At 46.6% G+C, this 20,979-nt stretch overlaps 1 protein-coding gene across 5 annotated transcripts in view; it reads right to left on the bottom strand.

Annotated features, from left to right (window-relative positions):
* Positions 1 to 20,979, bottom strand: part of PTK2B (protein tyrosine kinase 2 beta) — a 138,287-nt gene that overhangs the window by 54,788 nt on the left and 62,520 nt on the right. For all 5 annotated transcript variants that reach the window (XR_009495482.1, NM_001102252.1, XM_059889218.1 and 2 more), the window contains 1 exon segment: positions 9,657 to 9,897. Coding sequence is in view for 4 of the 5 variants with exons in the window: in NM_001102252.1 (NP_001095722.1) it covers positions 9,657 to 9,860 (204 nt within the window). In the remaining variant the exon portion in view is untranslated.

Genomic DNA, 20,979 nt, shown 5'->3' with positions numbered 1-20,979 from the left:
CGTAAGCCCACAAGCCGAGGAAGTCTGGAGTGGCCAGAAGCTGGAAGAAGCAAACAAGGATTCCATCCTAGAGTCTCCGAGGCAGCCCAGTCCTGGGACCCCTTGATACAGGACTTCCAGTCTTGGGAGCCATGTGAGAAAACACTTTTGTGTTTTAATCCACAAGGACCACAGTGATTTACAACAGCCGCTCTAGAGAACAAATAACAACAGCAGGACAAGTTCTGAGTTTTCCACGCACCTAAGGGATAATTTTTAAAAAGTGCCTGAAGAACAAAGTAATCAAAGTTAACATGATTTATCACTCTGAAAGCATTCATTTAGATATGCTAAAAGCCTGTACCTAACAAGGACATTCAGTGATGCGACTGCCATTTAAAAATAGAAATGTGAGCACTGGCACCTCACTGCTAATTTGCGGACGTCATGAATCTGGGTGCGCAGTGAATAAAGGGCCCAGAGGTCTGCACAGTTGCCTCTCGCTCACCTCTGTGGGTGTTGGGGGTGGGTGGGCTGGGCTGCTAAGCACACACAGGAAATGGGGAGAGGGTGTTGAAAGGAGGAGGTCCTTGTGAATGTACCTCTCTTTGTCTCACTGTGTCTCTGTGGTGTCGATCTGTGGTTTCCTGGCTGAACCTTTGTCTCGGGTTTCCAGGGACTGGTCTCACGCATGGGGGGCTGGTCTTGTGTGGCTCTTTAGGGTAACCTTTCTCTTAGCAATAGTAGCTTCCCAGGACACGAATTCCTTTCCTCTTATCCCTCAGCCTCATGATCTTCCCTCCGGAGACACATGATAAGGGCAGCTTGGATTGTTCTGGAAACAACCTGAGCCCATGAACTGTGGCCTGTAGACCCTCCTCTGACCACAAAGAGCTGTTGGTCTTGTGTCTGCTGAGGCTACTGTAACACAGGACCACAGACTGGGTGGCTTACATGCCAACATGTACTCCTCAGAGTTGGAGAGGCTAAGTCCAAGGTCAAGGTGTTGGCAGATCCAGTTCTTGGTGGGCGTTGTCTTCCGGTTTGCAGAGAACCACCCTCTGGTTGTGTTCTCACATGGCAGGGGACAGAGCTCTTGTCTCTTCACCTTCTTCTCAGCACACTAAGACCTCATGGAAGCTCAAAGGTCACGACCTCAAGCCCACCTCGTAGTACCACTGCACTGGGAGTCAGGACTTCAACATACAGATTTTGGAGGGGGCATGCCTGCTCAGTCACTCAGTCATGTCGGACTCTTTGTGACCACCATGGACTGTAGGCCACCAGGCTCCTCTGTCCATGGGGATTCTTCAGGCAAGAAGATGAGTGGATTGCCATTCCCTTCTCCAGGGGATCTTCCCAACCCAGGGATCAAACCCACGTCTCCTGCATTGGCAGGGTGGGTTCTTTACCACTGAGCCACCCGGGGGTAGGGTGGGGAGGGGGCACATGTTCAAGCCATAATACCCTGTGTCTGGTTAAGTGATAAGTTTAAACTCAAGAGTAACTGGGATGAATGTCTGACAAGATAGGGCAGGGACAATGGGTGGCAGCATCTGGGATCTGCCTCTCTGGGAATATTCTGGGATGTACTGTAAGACCACTGAATCTACAGGGAGGGCAATGAGTCCAAGCAGGTGTACAGCAGGCTGCCTTTGGACTGGACTGTGCTCTCCTCACACGCCAGGTGAGTGGCCTTTACTGGCCGCCCCACAGCCTGGAATCACTGCTGTAGAGGGGAGGGGACAGAACTGGACCAGCTGGGAAAGGGCACAAGATGGCTCTGTCTCTGACCCTCCCGGGGATGTAGGCATGGATTCTAAGTAGGGTGATGCTTCGGGACTAAGTAAGGATGGATCTTTTTGTTTGTTTGTCTTCTTTTGTACACATGTCATGTGGGATCTTAGTTCCCTGACCAGAGAGTGAACCCGAGCCTCCTGCAGTGGAAGCACAGACTCCTAACCACTGGACCCCCAGGGAAGTCCCAAGGACAGATATTGATCACGGCTTTTCAGCACAATAGAGGCTGGCCGAGGGAGAGGGTTTTAATGTGGGGGCTCTGCTGACATCCTTGGAACCACACCGAATCACAGACAAGTGCCTCATTTTCTGCTTAAGGCCCTCCTGTGTGAGACACAGATGGTCCACTGATGGAGAGAGATGGGTCCATGCAGGGTGTGGGTCAGCTGGTGTCAGCAGGGGAGAGAAAACACCACGAACCAGCCAATCAGTGTGTTATGCAGAGAGGAGTGAGAATGGCACTTAGCTGTAGGTGATTTATCCTCTGAATCATGATGCTCTTGAGATTGGCAGGGGTACTGTTCATATTCATTCCTGGACAGTGTGTGGAAAGAAGGACTCCCCCATACAACTGGGACATATGGTCAACCTACCCTAAAGAAAGAGAGGAGAAGGAGAAAAGAGGAGGGAGAGGAAGACGGGAGAGAGAGAGAAAGGAGAGGCTGTAAGAGTCAAAGAGAGACGCCCTGTGTGGGCACGTCTGGGTGGCACTCAGCTGGCTGTTTGCAAAGTGTTATCTTAACCTCTTTCCCGACAAGCAAATTAGCATGTTAGAAAAATATATGATGATAGAAGCCTCCACTTGCTCCAGAGCTCCCCCCCACACACAATTTCCTATGAATATCAAACAAAAGCGAAACAAGAAATCAAGAGGAGCAATCTCCATTTCTCATTCAGCACGTTGCTCCATTCTCTCCAACACCTGTCTAATTTCTGCTGGGTCCTAAACACAGGGGCCAGGGCTTATTTACAAAGCTTTTAACAACCTAGAGAAAACATCCTGAGGCAACTGTATTTATGTAGAAAGAGGCTGAGAAAAAAGGGGAAAACACGAGATCAGCAAGTAGACATGGAGTAACTATGTTTTGGAAATGTGTTGCCAAGTGGATTGTACCAGGGCCATTCTCCATGGCTTCTATTCCATCAGACACAATTCTGACACCTCCACTATTTGGAGGTCAGAATTTCTGGAGTGTTCTTGTGGAAGGACAAGTGCTTGGCAAGCTTGAAAGGACTGGCAGTACTTTGACGCAGAGAAGATGGTGAAAGAAGATACAGAGCTGCAAGGAGAAAAATCCATCAGAGGATGAAGCCCAGCTGGGGAAAGAAATACTGGAAGCAGAGGGTGGGAGTGGCCAGTCTAGGAGATTCTTGGGCAGGGAAACTGGTCTGGATCTAAAAGGACTGGAACACAGCATCTACAAAAAGGCCATGAAAGGCTAAACAGTTCCTTGATGTTTAGACCAAGCTCTTTTGTACTCTGTGCTCTCACAGAAGTTCTGTCTTCCTGTCGGAGCACTTGTCTCCATTTGTAAAGGTTCATTCATCAGTGGGGGTCAGTGTCATTCATTACTGTGGGTCCTTGGCCTGAAAGCCCATTGAAAGCAGGGACTGTATTTGTGTTTGGGGGTTTGGTTTTACTTCCAGGCCACAACCGGCATGGTGCCAGGTACATGGGGGCACTCAACACATCCTTGTGGAATGGATGATGAAATTATTCAGGACTTCTTCATTGATGATTTTACCCACATTCATGGCTTTAACCACCACCCAGAGGCTGACAAGATCCAAGTATCTATCTCCAGCCCAGTTTTTCCTCCAGAATCATGTATCAAACAGTCTACTCAACATTTTCACATATATAACATGACATGAAAATGTCAGAGCATCCCAGTTGCGCTCGACAGTCCACAACTGGTTCTGGGATCTCCCTACTCTCCAACTAGTTTCTCTTCAAGTGTCTTTCACCTTAGGGAGTGGGACCCTGACCACCTGAACTAGAGCTGCTGTTCTTGACACCTTCTTCTTTGTTTCTGAATCTCTGGTTCATTAGCAAAACCTTTCATTTTCATCTCTTAAATTTTCTGGATTACAATCACTTCTCTCCCTAAACCATGGCGATTAAGAGTGCAGGCTCTGGAATTGGATTGCCTGGGTTTGCAACAGTTTCCACCACTTACTAGCAATTTGCCTAACACTTCGGAACCTTATTTCCATATATAGAGAATGGAGATAATAGTAGTATGTACTTCATAGGTTTCTTCTGAGAAGTTGATGAGATAATACTTATGATGCACTTTCAAAATTGCTAGTTGCTATTATCATCACCACCGCCATAAGCAGTACCACTATTACATCACTACCACCATCATCACCATTCACCATAACACCATCATCACCACCACCATCAACATTATGATCATCATCGATCCTCACCATCACCACCGCCGTCATCATCACTATTACTGCCACCATCATCACTGTCATCACCATCACCATGAATGCCATCATTATATCATCACCATCATTACCACCGGCACCATTAGCACCACCACCAGCACCATCAACCCTATCAAGATTACCATCACCATCATGATCACCACCATCACCTCCATGGCTAGAGTCTCAATCTAAACTACCATCATCTCTTATCTGGATCATCACGATAGCCCCCTAACATCTTCTCACATCCATTCTTGCCCTCTCCAATCTATTTTCCACTGTGTAACCCAAGTGATCTTTTAAAAACACAATCTCATGTCACTCACATATTTAAACTCTATCAGTAGCTCTCCATGGAAGATGGGGTAAAATCCAAAATTGTTAACATGGTTTAACTACTCAACATTGGACATCCTTTAGCCTCAAAACTAACAGATGTATTGGTCACCTCAGGATCTTAGCAAAAGCTCTTTCCTTTGCCAGTAACACTGTTTCTCTTGCTTTTTCCTCTTTCCTTCCTTACATGAGCAAAGCCTCTCTGGAATGATAACATTCACGGTCTCTGCTCTCCAACTGACTGCACAATGGCTTCTTCCCCCATCTTTTCATTGAAAGTGACCAGAAAAAGAGCATTATAGCACTTGCTGGTGAAGTCAATGAGTCTATTTTTAGCCGTATCTGACTTGACCTTTCTGAGAATCTCACACAGCTAACCACTCTTTCCTCAACGTTTCCTCTGCCTTTGTCTCTCCTTCCTGCTCTCTTAGTTCTTTTCATCTTCCTCTGGATGATTCTTTGGTTTTCCTTCATTTGCCCCTCTTTATCAGCCCCTTAGAAATCGATTGCCCAAGGTTTCCTACTTAGAACCTTTCTTTTGCTCTTTTCATTCTCCGTGGGTGATCCTACCTATTCATATGATATCCACTGCATAATGACTCCCAAATCCTCATCTCTAGGGCCTTTCTCCCTCCTCAGCTTCAAGTCCATGCTCCTCTATGAGGGTGTTTCATAAAAATGTCAAACAGAACACTCATAAAGCTGAAATCTCAGAATGTCCTTCCTTTCTCTGTTGGTATCTCAATGAGTGGTATCAACGCCCATTCAGTTGCCCAAGCAAAAGCTTGAGTCATCCTTGTTTCCTTTCTTTCTCTTCCTCCCTATATCAAGTTAATCATCAAGTTCTGTTGACTCTGCCTGTTTAGATGCACTTGGATCTGTTGACTTGTCTTTGTAACCTATGCCACTCCCTTAGTTCATCATATCCCACCTATACGACAGCCATGGCTTCCTAATTCCTCTGCCTTTCACCAGCCTTTCCTCTCTCCTACACTTTTTGTACTTTGGTCAGAATTGAGGGAAAACAGATCCCTAAATGATTTCTTAGAGAACTGGTTCTCCAACTCATACAAGAAAGGGTTTCTTAGGCAAATAAGAAATGACTGACTTAAGAGAACAGCCTCAGATATGCAGATGACACCACCCTTATGGCAGAAAGTGAAGAGGAACTAAAAAGCCTCTTGATGAAAGTGAAAGAGGAGAGTGAAAAGTTGGCTTAAAGCTCAACATTCAGAAAACTAACATCATGGCATCTGGTCCCATCACTTCATGGGAAATAGATGGGGAAAGAGTGGAAACAGTGTCAGACTTTATTTTTGGGGGCTCCAAAATCACTGCAGATGGTGATTGCAGCCATGAAATTAAAAGATGCTTACTCCTTGGATGGAAAGTTATGACCAACCTAGATAGCATATTGAAAAGCAGAGACATTACTTTGCCAACAAAGGTCTGGCTAGTCAAGGCTATGGTTTTTCCTGTGGTCATGTATGGATGTGAGAGTTAGACTGTGAAGAAAGCTGAGCGCCGAAGAATTGATGCTTTTGAACTGTGGTGTTGGAGAAGACTCTTGAGAGTCCCTTGGACTGCAAAGAGATCCAACCAGTCCATTCTAAAGGAGATCGGTCCTGGGTGTTCTTTGGAAGGAATGATGCTAAAGCTGAAACTCCAGTACTTTGGCCACTCATGCGAAGAGTTGACTCATTGGAAAAGACTCTGATGCTGGGAAGTATTGGGGGCAGGAGGAGAAGGGAACGACAGAGGATGAGATGGCTGGATGGCATCACCGACTCGATGGACGTGAGTCTGAGTGAACTCCGGGAGTTGGTGATGGACAGGAAGGCCTGGCATGCTGCGATTCATGGGTCGCAAAGAATTGGACACGATGGAGCGACTGAACTGAACTGAAGAGAACATCATTGCTGTGGCTCTTTATTAGAACCCATCATGCAGAACAGCATATTACAGATTCTAAGAAGTCCTGTCACAAAGGAATTGGTTCAGAATTATTTAACCAAGGATCTCCAAATGCCTTTGACCATAAAAAAACCTTCTCCAGAATGCACTTCCTAACATCTTGCAGGACACTACAAGCTGTTTCAAAATACAAATCTGATCATCTTACTTTACTTGAAGATATAACAGGTAAGTGGATAAACACTAAAAGAAGATGATTTTAATTTTATTCTACAGGCAATTAGAAACCCTTGGGGATTCTTGAGCAGGGTAAAGACATAATACCCACACAGTCAATAATTTCCAAGGACTGAGCTCCTGCTATATTCTGGATGCTTCTCATCTACCATCTCTGATCCTTAACAATGAGGCTATAGGCAGGCATAATCCTTAGGTGAGGGACCTGAGCCAGGTTGGCTAAGTGTTGGGTCTAAGGCCATACAACCAGTAAGGGTGGAGTGGTATCAAGCTCAAGGTCTAGATAATTTTAAAGCCATGGTTGTTTTCAGTGAGCAGGTGACATGCTGCCTCTAGGACAGATGTGAAACAGGAAAAATCAGAAGGCTGGGACATAAACTCCTAGGAGGCTATCACTTCTTTCTTTGTTCTTTTTCCACCTCTGTTTTCATACTTCTCCAGATAATACTTCAAGTACTAGCCATTCTTCACTTTTGCTTAAGATTTTTTGATGTGGATCATTTTAAAAGTCTTTATAGAACATATTACAACAGTGCTTCTTTTGTGTTTTGGTTTTTTGGCCATGACGCATGTGGGATCTTAGCTCCTTGACCAGGGGTTGAACCTGCACCCCCTTCATTGGAAGGTGAAGTCTTCATCACTGGAGGCCAGGGAAGTCCCTGAACCATTCTTTCTAAGCTCGGGTCTCCTTACCCTTTCTGTAGGCTTTTGTATTTTTTCTCCTTAAGTACCCAGCAAGACATCAAACGGCTCCAGGAAAGCCTCTCTCTTGCTTGAAAGCTGTGTGTCTCTAGTGCCTGTCTGAGCCCAGATTCCTCAGCTTGATATTCTAAGCCCTCCCTTATCCACCATCAGATTTCCCTTCTGATCTTGACTCTAGATACTTTTCTAAATATAACCCATGCCCCAGCCAAACCCAGCTACCCATGGTTCAGCAGCCTCTCTGTCTTTGTCCTTGCCATGTCCTCCTCTTAGAAAGCCCTCTTCAGTGCTGCCTCTTCCAATCCACCAATCCTTTCGGGTCCCCTTTCACCATACCTCCACAGAACATGGGCTTCCCTGGTGGCTCAGATGGTAAAGAATCTGCCTGCAATGCAGGAGCCCTGGGTTCAATCCCTGGGGTGGGTAGGTACCCTAGAGAAGGGGATGGCTATCCACACAAGTATTCCTGCCTGGGAAATCCCATGGACAGAGGAGCATGGGGTTGAAAAGAGTTGGACACGACTGAGCAACTTAGCATGCATGCACACCACAGAGCACATCCTAATCTGATTAGTCTAACCACATGCTCTTTGGGTTTCAGCCCCAAAGGGCAAGAAGGTGCTCCAAACATGGAAAGTGGGTTGCTTTCTGAAATTAAACTGTAAACCCCATTGTAGATGGCATCAGCTATCTGCAAAGATGATATACCCAAAGGAAGGCTCAAGAAGTAGAGAGTTAAGGAGATCTGAAAACATCCTTTTGGAGGAAAGTGCCTAGGACTTACTTCTGGGACATAATTGTACACACATATCTGGAACCATAAGATACAGACAAGACCCTCATCAGATCAGTTATAGGAAACAGAGGGAAGAACCAACCCAGAATCAATTGTGACAATAGGCCAAGACAGTGACCTAATCAATTACATTTGGCTCAGTGTGTTGAAGCACAGCATGTGCACAGACAGAAAGCAGCCAAATGCACAGATGTGGAGAGGCTGCTGCCAGTGCCGACTGGAAGAGACGCTTGCCGAGTCCGGGAAATGCTGACTTCCGGGACATGGCAGGGTTGCTGATTAAAGGACTGAAGATGGTTCATCCAGCTCACTCAGATCTGATGAGTGTTCCCAAGATCCTCCTGCTTCCTTTGTTCAAATGACAAACCCAGCAAAGCCAGCTCTGGAGAATCAGTTTGGCTTTGGCTTACTTTCGCATCATCAGAAAGGAATACTCTGAGCAGTGGAAAACGATATCCTTGCTGTATCTATCTCAAAGGTTCAACCAGATAATGTAGAGGGATTGATTCAGGCATGTATAGGAAAGAAAGAAAAGTGTTAGTTGCTTAGTTATGTCCAACTCTTTGTGACTCCATGGACTGTAGCCCGCCAGGCTCTTCTGTCCACGGGATTCTCCAGGTAAGAATACTAGGGTGGGTTGCCATGTCCTTCTCCATGGGATCTTCCTGACCTGGGAACTCAACCTGGGTCTCCTGCATTGCAAGCAGATTCTTTACCATCTGAACCACAGGGAAGCCCCATGTAGATAGGAATTGTTCAATAAATGTTGCATTTAAAATTAATCGGTGTATTGTGGCTCTGCTTTTGATGACAAGCTCTCATACATTTGGTTAAGGTGAGTTAGCTTCCTGGTGTTAAGGTGCCCTGGTGACTGTGGGTACTTGGATTTGCAAAACAGATTCTGTGACTCTGGATGAGAATGAACCTGTTGAAGTACAGCCTCAGAAAGGGCCTGGCAACCAGATACCTGGTCAAGGGCATCTCTAGTTTATTACCATCCTCTAAATGTCTCCACAGCTCCCTTTTCTAAGCATCCAGGGCATGTCTGGAAAAGTCACTCTTGTTCTGTGTTCAATGCAATCACTTGTGTTATTCCAATTCCATGAGAGTGTGAACTCTTTGAGGGGGGAGGGAGCACGTATATCTCTTGCAGAGCCTCAAATGTCATAAATAAGGAACAAGTTGAAATGAGATAAATCAAAGCTTGAGCAAATGATCTAGGGTTTGAAGGAAGGCTACACACTCTGCCCCCACCCCTAGAGCTGCAGAGCCTTGGAGAGGAAGCCCAGAGCTGCAGGAGGAGAGCATCCCTCTGGTGCCCACCCCTCCCCGCCATCCAAGGAGTGTATACAGGAGAGCTGTCGGGCTGAAGGAGAGATGCTCAGTCACCCAGGAAGAGTGAGGGAGAGACGGACAAATGGATGGAGCAGGTGGCGCCCGCCACACTCACCCGGATCTCGGTCTGCACAGTGCATTTAACCAGTTTGAAGTTCTTCCCAGAGTTGAAGCTGTTGCCATAGAAGCAGACCTTGAGGATCCTCACGTCTTCCTTTTCCACGTCTACTGGCACCACCACCATGGGCTCTGGGGGGCCCTCAGGCCGACGTAATGTGCCCACCTTCACTCGGCTCAGGGCCTCAGACACCCCGGACATCCTCTCTGACGGCGGCTAGGACCAGCACATCGCAGTCCTGCGGAGACAGCAGAGGGATAGCCCTGAAATGATGGGTGTGAGCCCACCTGCCTCACTCCCCAGGGGCAGCACCCAGCAAGCACACATCCTCCTACTCCTGAAGACTCCCCTTAAAGGCATCCGGCTCGGAGGATGGGGAAGCGGAAGTGTAAAGGAGCAGTCTGAATGAACATCCAGGTACCAGCCAGAGGACCTGGTGCGCGCAGGCGGGCACTCTCTGTGGGGGGCCCCTTCTCCCCATCACTTTCCTCCTCCCACACTGGCTCCTAGGCAAGGGGCCCACACTTTGCAAACGCAGCTGTGAGAGGAGGCGGCCCCAGCATGGTTCCAAGGCACAGCTGAGCAGAAAAAGTGAAGAGCAAGACAGTAGAAAATAGCAGGAGAGAAACAGGGACAAGAGGGGAGAAGCCTGGAAGAAACAGAAGTGGAAAATGGGTAGCCTGGAGGGCAGTGGGATGGGGAAGCCAAGAAAGGGTCCAGGTAGGGGACCAGCCAGGGGCTGATGGCTTTGCCCACACCCACCTGCAGCCGCCAGCCTGGGTTTCAGGGCTGGCAGCTTCAGTCCCATTGGAAGTCATCTCCCAGAGCATCTGTCACCATATCAGATGGCACCCTGGCATCCCAATCTGAGAGGTCTTTCTGCTGAGGGAGGGGTGTCGAGGGGGTTGGGGGGTGCGACTGGGGCCCTAGAAGACCCAGCCCAGTTCTGATGACAGTTTGGTTGATATCTACATGGACTATAAATATCCTAGGAATCTTCAGTTCACCCCGAATCTCAGCCAACATTGGCCATGGCTTCTTGATTCAACAACAGCTCTGTAGGGTTTACTATCATTGGTCTAAAGCTATTCCTGCTTTAGTGATACTCAAAGGGAGCAAAGGAAGTCTTACACCAGACTGGAGATGCCAACCTTGGCTCTGCATTAATATCCCCTGGGAAGCTAAATCCTGACCCAGGCCCAGAGATCGTCAGTGAGGTGGTCTGGGGGAGGCCTTGCACTGGTATTTTTAAGTTTCCAAGGATGTTTCTAACATTCAGGCTGGGTTGGGAACTTCTGTTATAGACTAAGTTTAGTTCTCATCGAAACCCATTCCTACAGAGAAATCTCTCCCTTCTAACAAGAGACTGATTTTAGGGGGACATTCCTAGACTAGGAGTTGGGGGCCGAAGGATGGAGTGACAAGTGAGCTTACTCATGAAACAGAAATAGAATCACAGGTGTAGAAAACAAACTTCTGGTTGCCAGAGAGTAAGGGGTGGGGAGGGATAAATTGGGAGATTTGGACTGACATATACACACTACTACATATACAATAGATAACAATAAGGACCTGGGCTTCCCAGGTATCTCAGTGGTAAATAATCTGCCTGCCAAGCAGGAGACGCAGGTTCAATCCCTGGGTTGGGAAAATCCCCTGGAGAAGGAAATGGTAACCCACTCCAGTATTATTGATGGGAAAATTCCAAGGACAGAGGAACCTCGTGGGCTACAGTCCACGGGGTTGCAAAGAGTTGGACATGACTGAGCGATTGAACATACACCACACACCAGAATGTAATGAATGTACCACTCTAGTGGGGGATGTTGGTAGCCAGGGTGACTATGCATGTTTGAGGGCAGGGGGTAGATGGGAAATCTCTGTACCTTGATACCACTGACACTGGCACAAACTCCATGCAAGAATAAAAAAAGTGTCAGCCCAACATGGAACATCCCAATCTGTGAAGAGTCTTGAACCCTCGTGGCTTAGAGAGTGTCACCCCTTCCCAAGCTAGGATGTGGTCATGACAGGTCCTTGAGGGACTTAAGAGTCTGGGCAAAAGACCTCAGTCCAGAAAGGTGGTGCCCACATCTCTGATGACACATGGCAACTCCCTCAAGGGCATCCGAAACCACCAGCTGTCAGTACAGATCTGCAGTGAACTGCCAAAGGGGTCCCTCCTGAACTCTCTGAAGCTGAGTAACTGAAAGGTGTTCTATAATCAAAGCCTCAGTTACCTGCCTTTGGGGTCTTAGAGAAAACAGCCCTCAGCCTCATGCATGGTCTTCTCTCCCAGCCCTCCACGGCTGATTTCAATCTACCAACTTAACGGCAGTGGACGCAGTGTGGAAGACAGTGTGGAAGACAGGAGAATAACCCACTGACTCTAGCTCATGCTTCCTGACAACACAGCCTGCCTGTTCCTCCAGACTTTGCCTGATAATGTGAATCTCTCACTGACAGCTTGCCTCTGGATTTTGATGATCACAAAATCCTCTGGCTCTCCATGTGCGAGTCAAAACCCCTGCCCTCCAGTCCAGACCTGGACTACAGCCTGGTGACCCCTTCTCCCTGCGTCCTGGCCAGCCCCAGACCCTGTGAGCACTGGCGGAGCAGAGACCATCCCACCACCCCAGGGAGAACCCTGGCAGTGAGCCAGTGTGGGCTCCGGGCTGCCTCCCAACCCCCAGATCTGCCCAAGTCAGAGCCAAAGAATAACAAACACAAGGAAATGGGCTCAAATTAAAACAGGAAAAGTTTTGATTGGCTCTAAGAACGTCTTGGACAAGACCTGCCAAGGGCACTGACGGAAGCTGAACAGTCTTTGCGTCCCTGAAGAGTTCAGGATAAAAATACAGGACACTCAACACGAGATATTCACCTACCTGAAGCGGGCAGGGGGAAAATTAGGAGATTGATTTATTTATTTATTTTTAACTTTGTATTTTATATTGGAGTATAGCCGATGAGATGGTTAGATACCATTACCAACTCAATGGACATGAGTTTGAGCAAACTCCAGCAGATAGTGAAGGACAGGGAAGCCTGGTGTGCTGTAGTCTATGGGGTCGAAAAGAGTCAGACATGACTTAGCAACTGAACAACGATAGCTGATTAACAATATTGTGATAGTTTCAGGTGGAGCGTGAAAGGACTCAGCCATACATATACATGTATCCATTCTCTCCCCAAATCCCCTCCCATTCAGGCTGCCACACAACATAGAGAAGAGTTTCCCATGTATACAGTAGGTCCTTGTTGGCTATCTATTTTAAATATAGCAAGATGTATACATCCATCCCAAACTCCCTAACTATCCCTTCCTCCCATCCTCTTCACTGGCAACCACGAGTTCATTCTCTAAGTCTGTGAGTCTGTTTCTGTTAGAAAAATATACTCTTGTTTTTGAAGATGTTGCAGGGTAACGTTACATCTTACTGAACACACACGGTGTGTTAGGGAGCTTGTGTAAGCAATCGTTCATTCTTTAGAAAGAGTCTACAGGATAGGTAATGTTAGAGAGATCCAGTGAGGTGACTTTGTCCAGATCACACAACTGGTAAGGGCAGAGAATTAAGGCCGCTGAGTTGCCAAAGATTAGAGGACCCATGGTATCATGTCCTGCCAACCAAGTGTCCGGCTCTGCCACCAACCAGCCCTTGTACCTTGAGACGTCAGGCTGGGATGGGACAGAGTTCCCAAACAGCAGCTGGCAGGTGGATGATGGCCTTTGGTGATATTTTGCTGTGTCCTTGGCAAAATGAGAAAAAATAAGGACACTATAGAGAATCCATCATAAAGCTCAATGTATTCCATTTGAGGCGCAGGGGCAGTCTTTCATTCTTTGTCTTTCCACCTTTTTTTTTTTTTTTTTTTTGGTTTGGTTTTCCAATGTTCATTAATTTATGAGATGACAGTAATAGACTTTGGCAACTGACATTGAAGCTGGGCCTCTTGGGCAACCAGACTTGAGGTGACACTGGGAGTTCCAAGGGTAAAAGGCAAAGTCTTGAGGATTGGAAGTTCTGCCCTGGATTTCAGGGAGCAGAGACAGGGCACCATTAATCAGGAAGATGGCACAGTATCAGGAAGAGAGCACAGACACCTGACTCATTTGAACCTGGTTTAAAACTCATGCCCTCGGGGCTGCCATGCTGCACAAGTCTGGGGCATTACTCATGAGGGATTTCACAGTTAGGCAGTGTGGTGGCCTTCAGTCTCTGCTGCTTATCAGCTGTGTGATCTGGACAAGATACCTCTCAAGACCTCAGTTTCCTTTCTTGGGATAGGAGGCTAACATTACCTATCCTAGAGAATTTTCTGAAAAATCAGAGATTACTTAGATAGACTCCCTGGCATGTGTATTTTTTTAAATGCCTGTGACTTGGCAGAAGACAGAATCAGAAACCCAATACCAGTGCCCACTTGTAAAAGATTAAACAGAGCCAGTAAGTCAAGGCTCAGAGGGTTGTGACAATCTTTCTTATCTCCAGTACCAGTGCCCACCCGCTCCATCTACCTTGGCACCTGAAAAGATCACCTCCACCTCCAACCCTCTGCTCACACTTAGAGCCATCGTCTGTTCTGTACGTGGAAGGAGGCCCCCCAGGACACAGTTGAAAGGCCAGTCCTCTGCGTCCAGCAGAAGCCAGAATGTCATGAGACACACACTTTATTTCCACTCTGTCTCTGAGTCACTTCCTCTTGCCGTTTCCACATCAACAAAATGGGGAACACATGCCTTTCCTCTGCAGAGGCCTGCTGAGAACAGCCACTTAACGAATTGGCAATGACCTTGCAGTCTTGGGGAGCCAGGCCTGTGTTTCTGGGAAGCCGGGCCCTACTGGCTCCACACAGTGCCCCTCCCCAGCCCAAGCCCTTTCAAACCCCAGTTCCCACTGGGTGGAGGCATTCTGCTTGCCCTGGGGAAGCCCAATCCATCACTTGTTTAATCCCTTCCCCTCCTCTCCAAGCATCCCTCCCCACTATCTTGCAAAGGAAGGACCCAGGAAGGTTGTGATTAATGCCAGCTCTAATTCAATGTCATTCAAAAAACCTCTACTGAGACTCTATCGCGTTTTCAGCCTGCCACCTCCGCACACAATACCCACTCCGGCTCATTCTCTTGCCAGCACTTTGTGACCAGAGGTCCCCTGACGGGGGCTGGCTCTCAGGGGGCTGGAGGGGGCTGACTGAGGTGCTGCACCTGCCCTTTCTTGTTCACAGAACCTCTGTTCTCTCACTAGTTCAAAGGCTCTGAGCCTCACAGCTGGGCAGAGCATTTTTACCTCCTGAGACTTCTGGGTGCCCCTGTTTCCCCAACCCTTCACAAAATCCCCCTCCCCTTGCTTCTAACTGGCCAGTTCATGAGTGATTTGGGCTGGCTGGTTTTTCTCCCCCTCCCTCCCTTCCTTTTTTCCTTCCTTCTTTTTCTTCTTTTCCCTTCTCCTCCTTCCCCTTCCTTCCCCCTACTTTTCTCTCTCCCTTTCTGCTTTGCTATGTTTCAGGAGGCATGCCAGAATCCAGAGATAAGAAGATAAACAGAAGAAGGAAGAGGGTCCCCATAAGCAGGGACTCATCCAGTAAAAAGGAAAAGGATTAAGCAAAGCAGCCACAATGTGATACAGGATCTAATGGGGTCTCCCCTAGGTGTCAGAGGATCACAGAAAAGGACTTGCCTCTGGGTCCCTGGGGTCTCAGGAAAGGGGAACACAGCAAGATCAGGAAATCATGTGACATGATACAGAGCTGGCCAGGAGGGTGCTGAAGGGCTGTTGGGAAATGAGGTGGTAGCAACATACCACCCTGTGGAGAGGCAGATTTTCATTTAGAAAATAGAATTTGGGCCATACAATGAAGCATAGGTGAGAAATGGGAGGCAGGAGGAGAGGCTCAGATAATGCCTTTGTATGAGTTTCACAATGGGCTTCCCGGGTCGATCAGTGATAGAGAATCCACCTGCCAATGCAGGAGATGCAGGTTCCATCTCTGGGTCAGGAAGAGCTCCTGGAGATGGGAATGGCAACCCATTCCAGTATTCTTGCCTGGGAATCCCATAGACAGAGGAGCCTGGCGGGCTACAGTCCATGGGATTGCAAAGAGTTGGACACGACTTAAGTGACTGAGCATGAACATGAGTTTCACAACCAGCAATCCAGAGGAAAGATGGCTCAATTTCAGTGTTTCCTGATTTCTCTGGTGTAAATGCTTCTGGCATCTCTGATTTCAAGCTACCAGTGTGACCTCACTGACAGCAGACTCGGGGAGAGAAGGGTGTCTCCTGCTGGTCCCAGCCCTGCAGGGCTTTATCAGGAAGAGACCTGGGAATAGGATGGGGGCAGAGACTAGAGCACTTGCTTCAAGCCCACCTCTGACCCTGGATGTTGCCTGCTCTTGGCAGTGGTATGGCCAGCCAGTGCTGCAAGATAGCAACACACTATAAGGTGTATGGAAGCACAGAATTTTTAAAAAATATATAATTATTGTATTCATTTGTTTGCTCCAGGTTTTAGTTGTGGCAGGCAGGATCTTCGACCTTCATTGCAGCATGTGGGAACTTTAGTTGGGGCAGGAGAACCCTTAGTTGGGGTATGTAGGATCTAGCTCCCTGACCAGGGATCAAACCCTGGCCCTCTGCATTGGGAGCATGGAGTCTTAGCTGCTGGACCACGAGGGAAGACCCAGAAGCACAGAATGTTAAGATTCGCTCCTTTTTTCAAGGAACTTCTGTTTCTCTCCAATTTCCTAAAAGTTGTAGTTTTCAAAGCCACACCCTGTCCTCATTAACCATCAACTAAATTCTCCAACTTCTCCACTATCAGTCCCAGTCTCAGCCTTTTCCATCTCTTCCAGCTTTCAGCTCCAGCAAACCCCATTTCTCTTTTTGTGCGTGCTTAAGTGTTGGTTATTGGGCTGGGAAATTCGGCACCATGATGAATCCATGCTCCATTGGGTGTTTTGAGCTCTTCCCCATTTTCTTGAGAAGTGAATGAGGAGGCCAGATGACAAGCAGGTGAATTCACAACTGGTCAGATGGTTTCCCCAACAACTGATCAAACGTCTGTGTTAACCTGAGGAGCAATGGCTGTTCGAACTGGCCCTTGTTCACACCGCTGCGCTTGGCTTTAAGGAGTTTGTGGTTGTCAGACAAGAAGCACTAAGATCAGCACAGGATTAGGGGAGATTGTGGCTCTGGCTGAAGGACCCTTGACATCTGCACGAGAGGGAAGACATACCAAGGGAAAAAGAATGCAACCAGTGAAATGGGCTAAATGTGAAGTTCTTCATGTAGAGAAAAAAGATCTCCTCCATCCTGGGATGAGGAAGATGTGGTTGAGCAACAGCATGGATTAAAAAGTGGAGTTTAAGTTGTGTCACCATGAAATAGCTGCCAAAAAGTTAGCACTGTTGGGGTTACTAGAAAAATCCCTAATATAAGGATGGTGATTTCCCGCCGGGGCTCTGCATGGGAACAACTGCATCTATGAAACTGGTGGTCTACGGCCCCGAGGTTTGATAGGCTGTGTTCTAAGATAAGCATCCCAGGACACTCAGAGCCCTGGGAACCTGGAGGGCTGACCCTGAGGCTAAAGGGAGATGGCAGTCCTGGGAAGTGAGGACTGGATGGCTGGTCTCAAATGGTTGCAGGGCTGCCATGCAAGAGATGGACTCACTCCCCCCATCCAGGTCATTGTTTTAAAAAAAGTACAACAGGGACTTCCCTGGTAGTCCAGTGGTTGGGACTTCACCTTCCAAAGCAAAGGGTGCAAGTTCAATCCCTGGTTGGGGAACTAAGATCCCACATGAGTTGCAGCCAAAAAACCAGAACACAAAACAGGAACAATGCTGTAACAAATTCAATAAAGACTTAAAATATTTATCCACATTAAAAAATATTTTAAAAGCGCAACAGACGGATGGGAGGAAAGAGGGTCTTTATACACACAGAGTACCCACTGTGCACCCGTTTCTGGAGCGTTTGCCCCCTCACTGGGTATCTTGTTGCTCTCTCCCAAGGCAGACGTCACTCCCATTTGGAGGATGAGGAAAAGTGATCAAGTAGCTTGCCCGGGGTCACTGTTGTTAAATGTCAGAGGCAGGACCAGAACTCAGAATTTCCCATTTTAACCCAACAAATGAAGCCCACAGCCCGAGTCTCCCAACTTTGTGCTTTGTCTCCTCACAGCAAGTGATTCCTGTGCTCAGGTGGACACTGCTTTTCTGGTATGGCCCCCAGAATTCTGCTCAGATGAAATCCCACGCATAAATGTCAGTTTCCAGCCTTGCAGTGCCAAAAGGGATACTTGCCTTTTGATATATTAATATTATAATCATGGTGTATAGAATTTTGTCTTTGATGACACATTTAATAAACAGAAAAAAATTGACCATGAAAAGAAAACTCAAGTTTTTTTTATTTTCACCTAGATAGTACAAACCCAGGTCTGACAGTACAGATATTGTCTTCTCATCTAGTACCACTTGAAAACAACCAAAACATCCTCCTGAACAAGCTTCTCCACCTGACAGCCCCCAATATGCTGCTCTTTGCAACTTCAGTAGACACAACAAATTTGCTTTTTGTACACAGATATCCAAGCCATTAAACATGCTGGTGGTCTCAATCTGTACATTGAAGTGATTGCCTTTCACTTTAGTGAAATTAGATGCCCTGTCAAGTAAACAGGATGCCACCTGTGTGTGAAATGACTTGGGAAAATTAAAAATAGAGGGGAAAATCTTCAGCAGTTAAAAATACTAATAAAAAAACACTTTGAGGCACCACTACAAACCTTTTAAACAAGTCAACATAGCTGGAGAAAATAATACAATCTTATGTTTATGGGCTGGAAATAAAACTAGTACAATTGCCAGTTGATTCAGAACCAGCTTCCTGAAGAATAAACTAGTTGAATAGAAAACAACTCATGAAGGGCAGAAGACCTAGACAGAAATTCCTCCAGAGAAGACAACAGGAACATGAAGAGATGCTCAACGTCACTAATTATTAGAGGATGCAAATAAAAACTACAATAAGGCATCACCTGACACTGGTCAGAATGCTGCTGCTGCTGCTAAGTTGCTTCAGTCGTGTCCAACTTTGTGCGACCCCACAGACGGCAGCCCACCAGGCTCCCCCGTACCTGGGATTCTCCAGGCAAGAACACTGGAGTGGGTTGCCATTTCCTTCTCCAATGCATGAAAGTGAAAAGTGAAAGTGAAGTCGCTCAGTCGTGTCCGACTCTTAGCGACCCCATGGACTGTAGCCCACCAGGCTGCTCTATCCATGGGATTTTCCAGGCAAGAGTACTGGAGTGGGGTGCCATTGCCTTCTCCGCTGGTCAGAATGGCTAGCATCAAAAAGTCTATCAAAAATAATTTATGCTGGAGAGGGTGTGGAGAAAAGGGAACCCTCCTACACTGTTGGTGGGAATGTAAATTGGTGCAGCCACTATGGAGAACAGTATGGAGATTCCTTAAAAAACTAAAAATAGAGCCACCATATGATCTAGCAATCCCACTCCCAGGTATATATCCAGAGAAGACGAAAACTATAATTCGAAAAGACACATGTGCCCCAGTGTTCATAGCAACATTATTTACAAAAACCAAGATGTGGAAGCAACCTAAGTGTCCACTGACAGATGAATGGGTAAAAAAGATGTGGTGTATACAATATATATATATATAAAATGGAATATTATGTAGCCATAAAAAAGAATGAAATACTGCCATTTGCAGCAACATGGATAGACCTAGAAGTTATCATACTAAGTGAGACAAACACAAATATATGACATCATTTATATGTGTAATCTAAAAAATAATACAAATAAACTTATTTATAAAACAGAAACAGACTCACAGACGTAGAAAACAAACTTATGGCTACCAGAGGGGAAAGGGGGAGAGAGAGGGATAAGTCAGGAGTTTGGGATTAACAGAACAACCTTACTATATATATATATATGTATATGCTGCTGCTGCTGCTGCTAAGTCACTTCAGTCGTGCCTGACTCTGTGCGACCCCAGAGACGGCATCCCACCAGGCTCCCCCGTCCCTGGGATTCTCCAGGCAAGAACATGAGTGGGTTGCCATTTCCTTCTCCAATGCATGAAAGAGAAAAGTGAAAGTGAAGTCGCTCAGTCGTATCTGACTCATAGCAACCCCATGGACTGCAGCCTACCAGGCTCCTCCGTCCATGGGATTTTCCTGGCAGGAGTACTGGAGTGGGGTGCCATTGCCTTCTCTGACATATGTATACACACACACACACACATATATATATAAAATAAACAACAAGGATTTACTGTATAGCCAGGGAACTATATTCAACATCCTGTAATAATCTCTAATGGAAAAGGATCTGAAGAAAATACACAATATACACACACACACACATATGTATAACTGAGTCATTTTGCTGTATACCAGAAACAAATACAACATTGTGAATCAACTATACTTCAAAAACAAAAACAAAACAAGTAACTGACATAGGTTGACATTGCTGTTCAACTTTGGGAAATGCACACCCCACATATCTAAAGAGGAAGCAAGGTCATGTGCACAGAAATGTTCATAACTATAATATTTATAATAGAGTAAAAGTGAAATCAGAACAAAATGTTCAGGGAAATGCTGAAGGGGAATTCTATCTAGGCAATATCCATAATGATAAACCCCATTTAAAAACATGAACAGTGGTAATTCATGAAAATACTGGGTTGGCCAAAAAGTCTGTTTCCATACAACATCGTATGGAAAAACTTGAATGAATTTTGACCAACCTAGTATTTATATTAAAAATGTTAAGTGACAAGGAATGGGGCTTATGTACAGATTGTAACTATGTAAAAATACATTCTGAATTACATACAGTAAGGACTGACGCTAAAGCTGAAACTCCAGTACTTTGGCCACCTCATGCGAAGAGTTGACTCATTGGAAAAGACTCTGATGCTGGGAGGGATTGGGGGCAGGAGGAGAAGGGGACAACAGAGGATGAGATGGCTGGGTGGCATCACTGACTGGATGGCCATGAGGTTGAGTGAACTATGGGAGTTGGTGATGGACAAGGAGGCCTGGCGTGCTGCAATTCACGGGGTTGCAAAGAGTCAGACATGATTGAGCAACTGAACTGAACTGAACTGAAAAGAGGTTAAGATCTTTTGTTGTTAGGTTGCCTTCCCAGGTAGCTCAGTGGTAAAGAATCCGCCTGCCAATGCAAGAGACATGGGATTCTTGGGTTTGATCTCTGGGTTGGGAAGATCTCCTGAAGGAGGGCATGGCAACCCACAATAGTATTCTTGCTTG

This window comes from Bos taurus, chromosome 8 (genome assembly GCF_002263795.3).
Source record: "Bos taurus isolate L1 Dominette 01449 registration number 42190680 breed Hereford chromosome 8, ARS-UCD2.0, whole genome shotgun sequence".
NCBI lineage: Eukaryota > Metazoa > Chordata > Mammalia > Artiodactyla > Bovidae > Bos > Bos taurus.
This window is presented reverse-complemented; position numbering and strand designations above follow the sequence as displayed.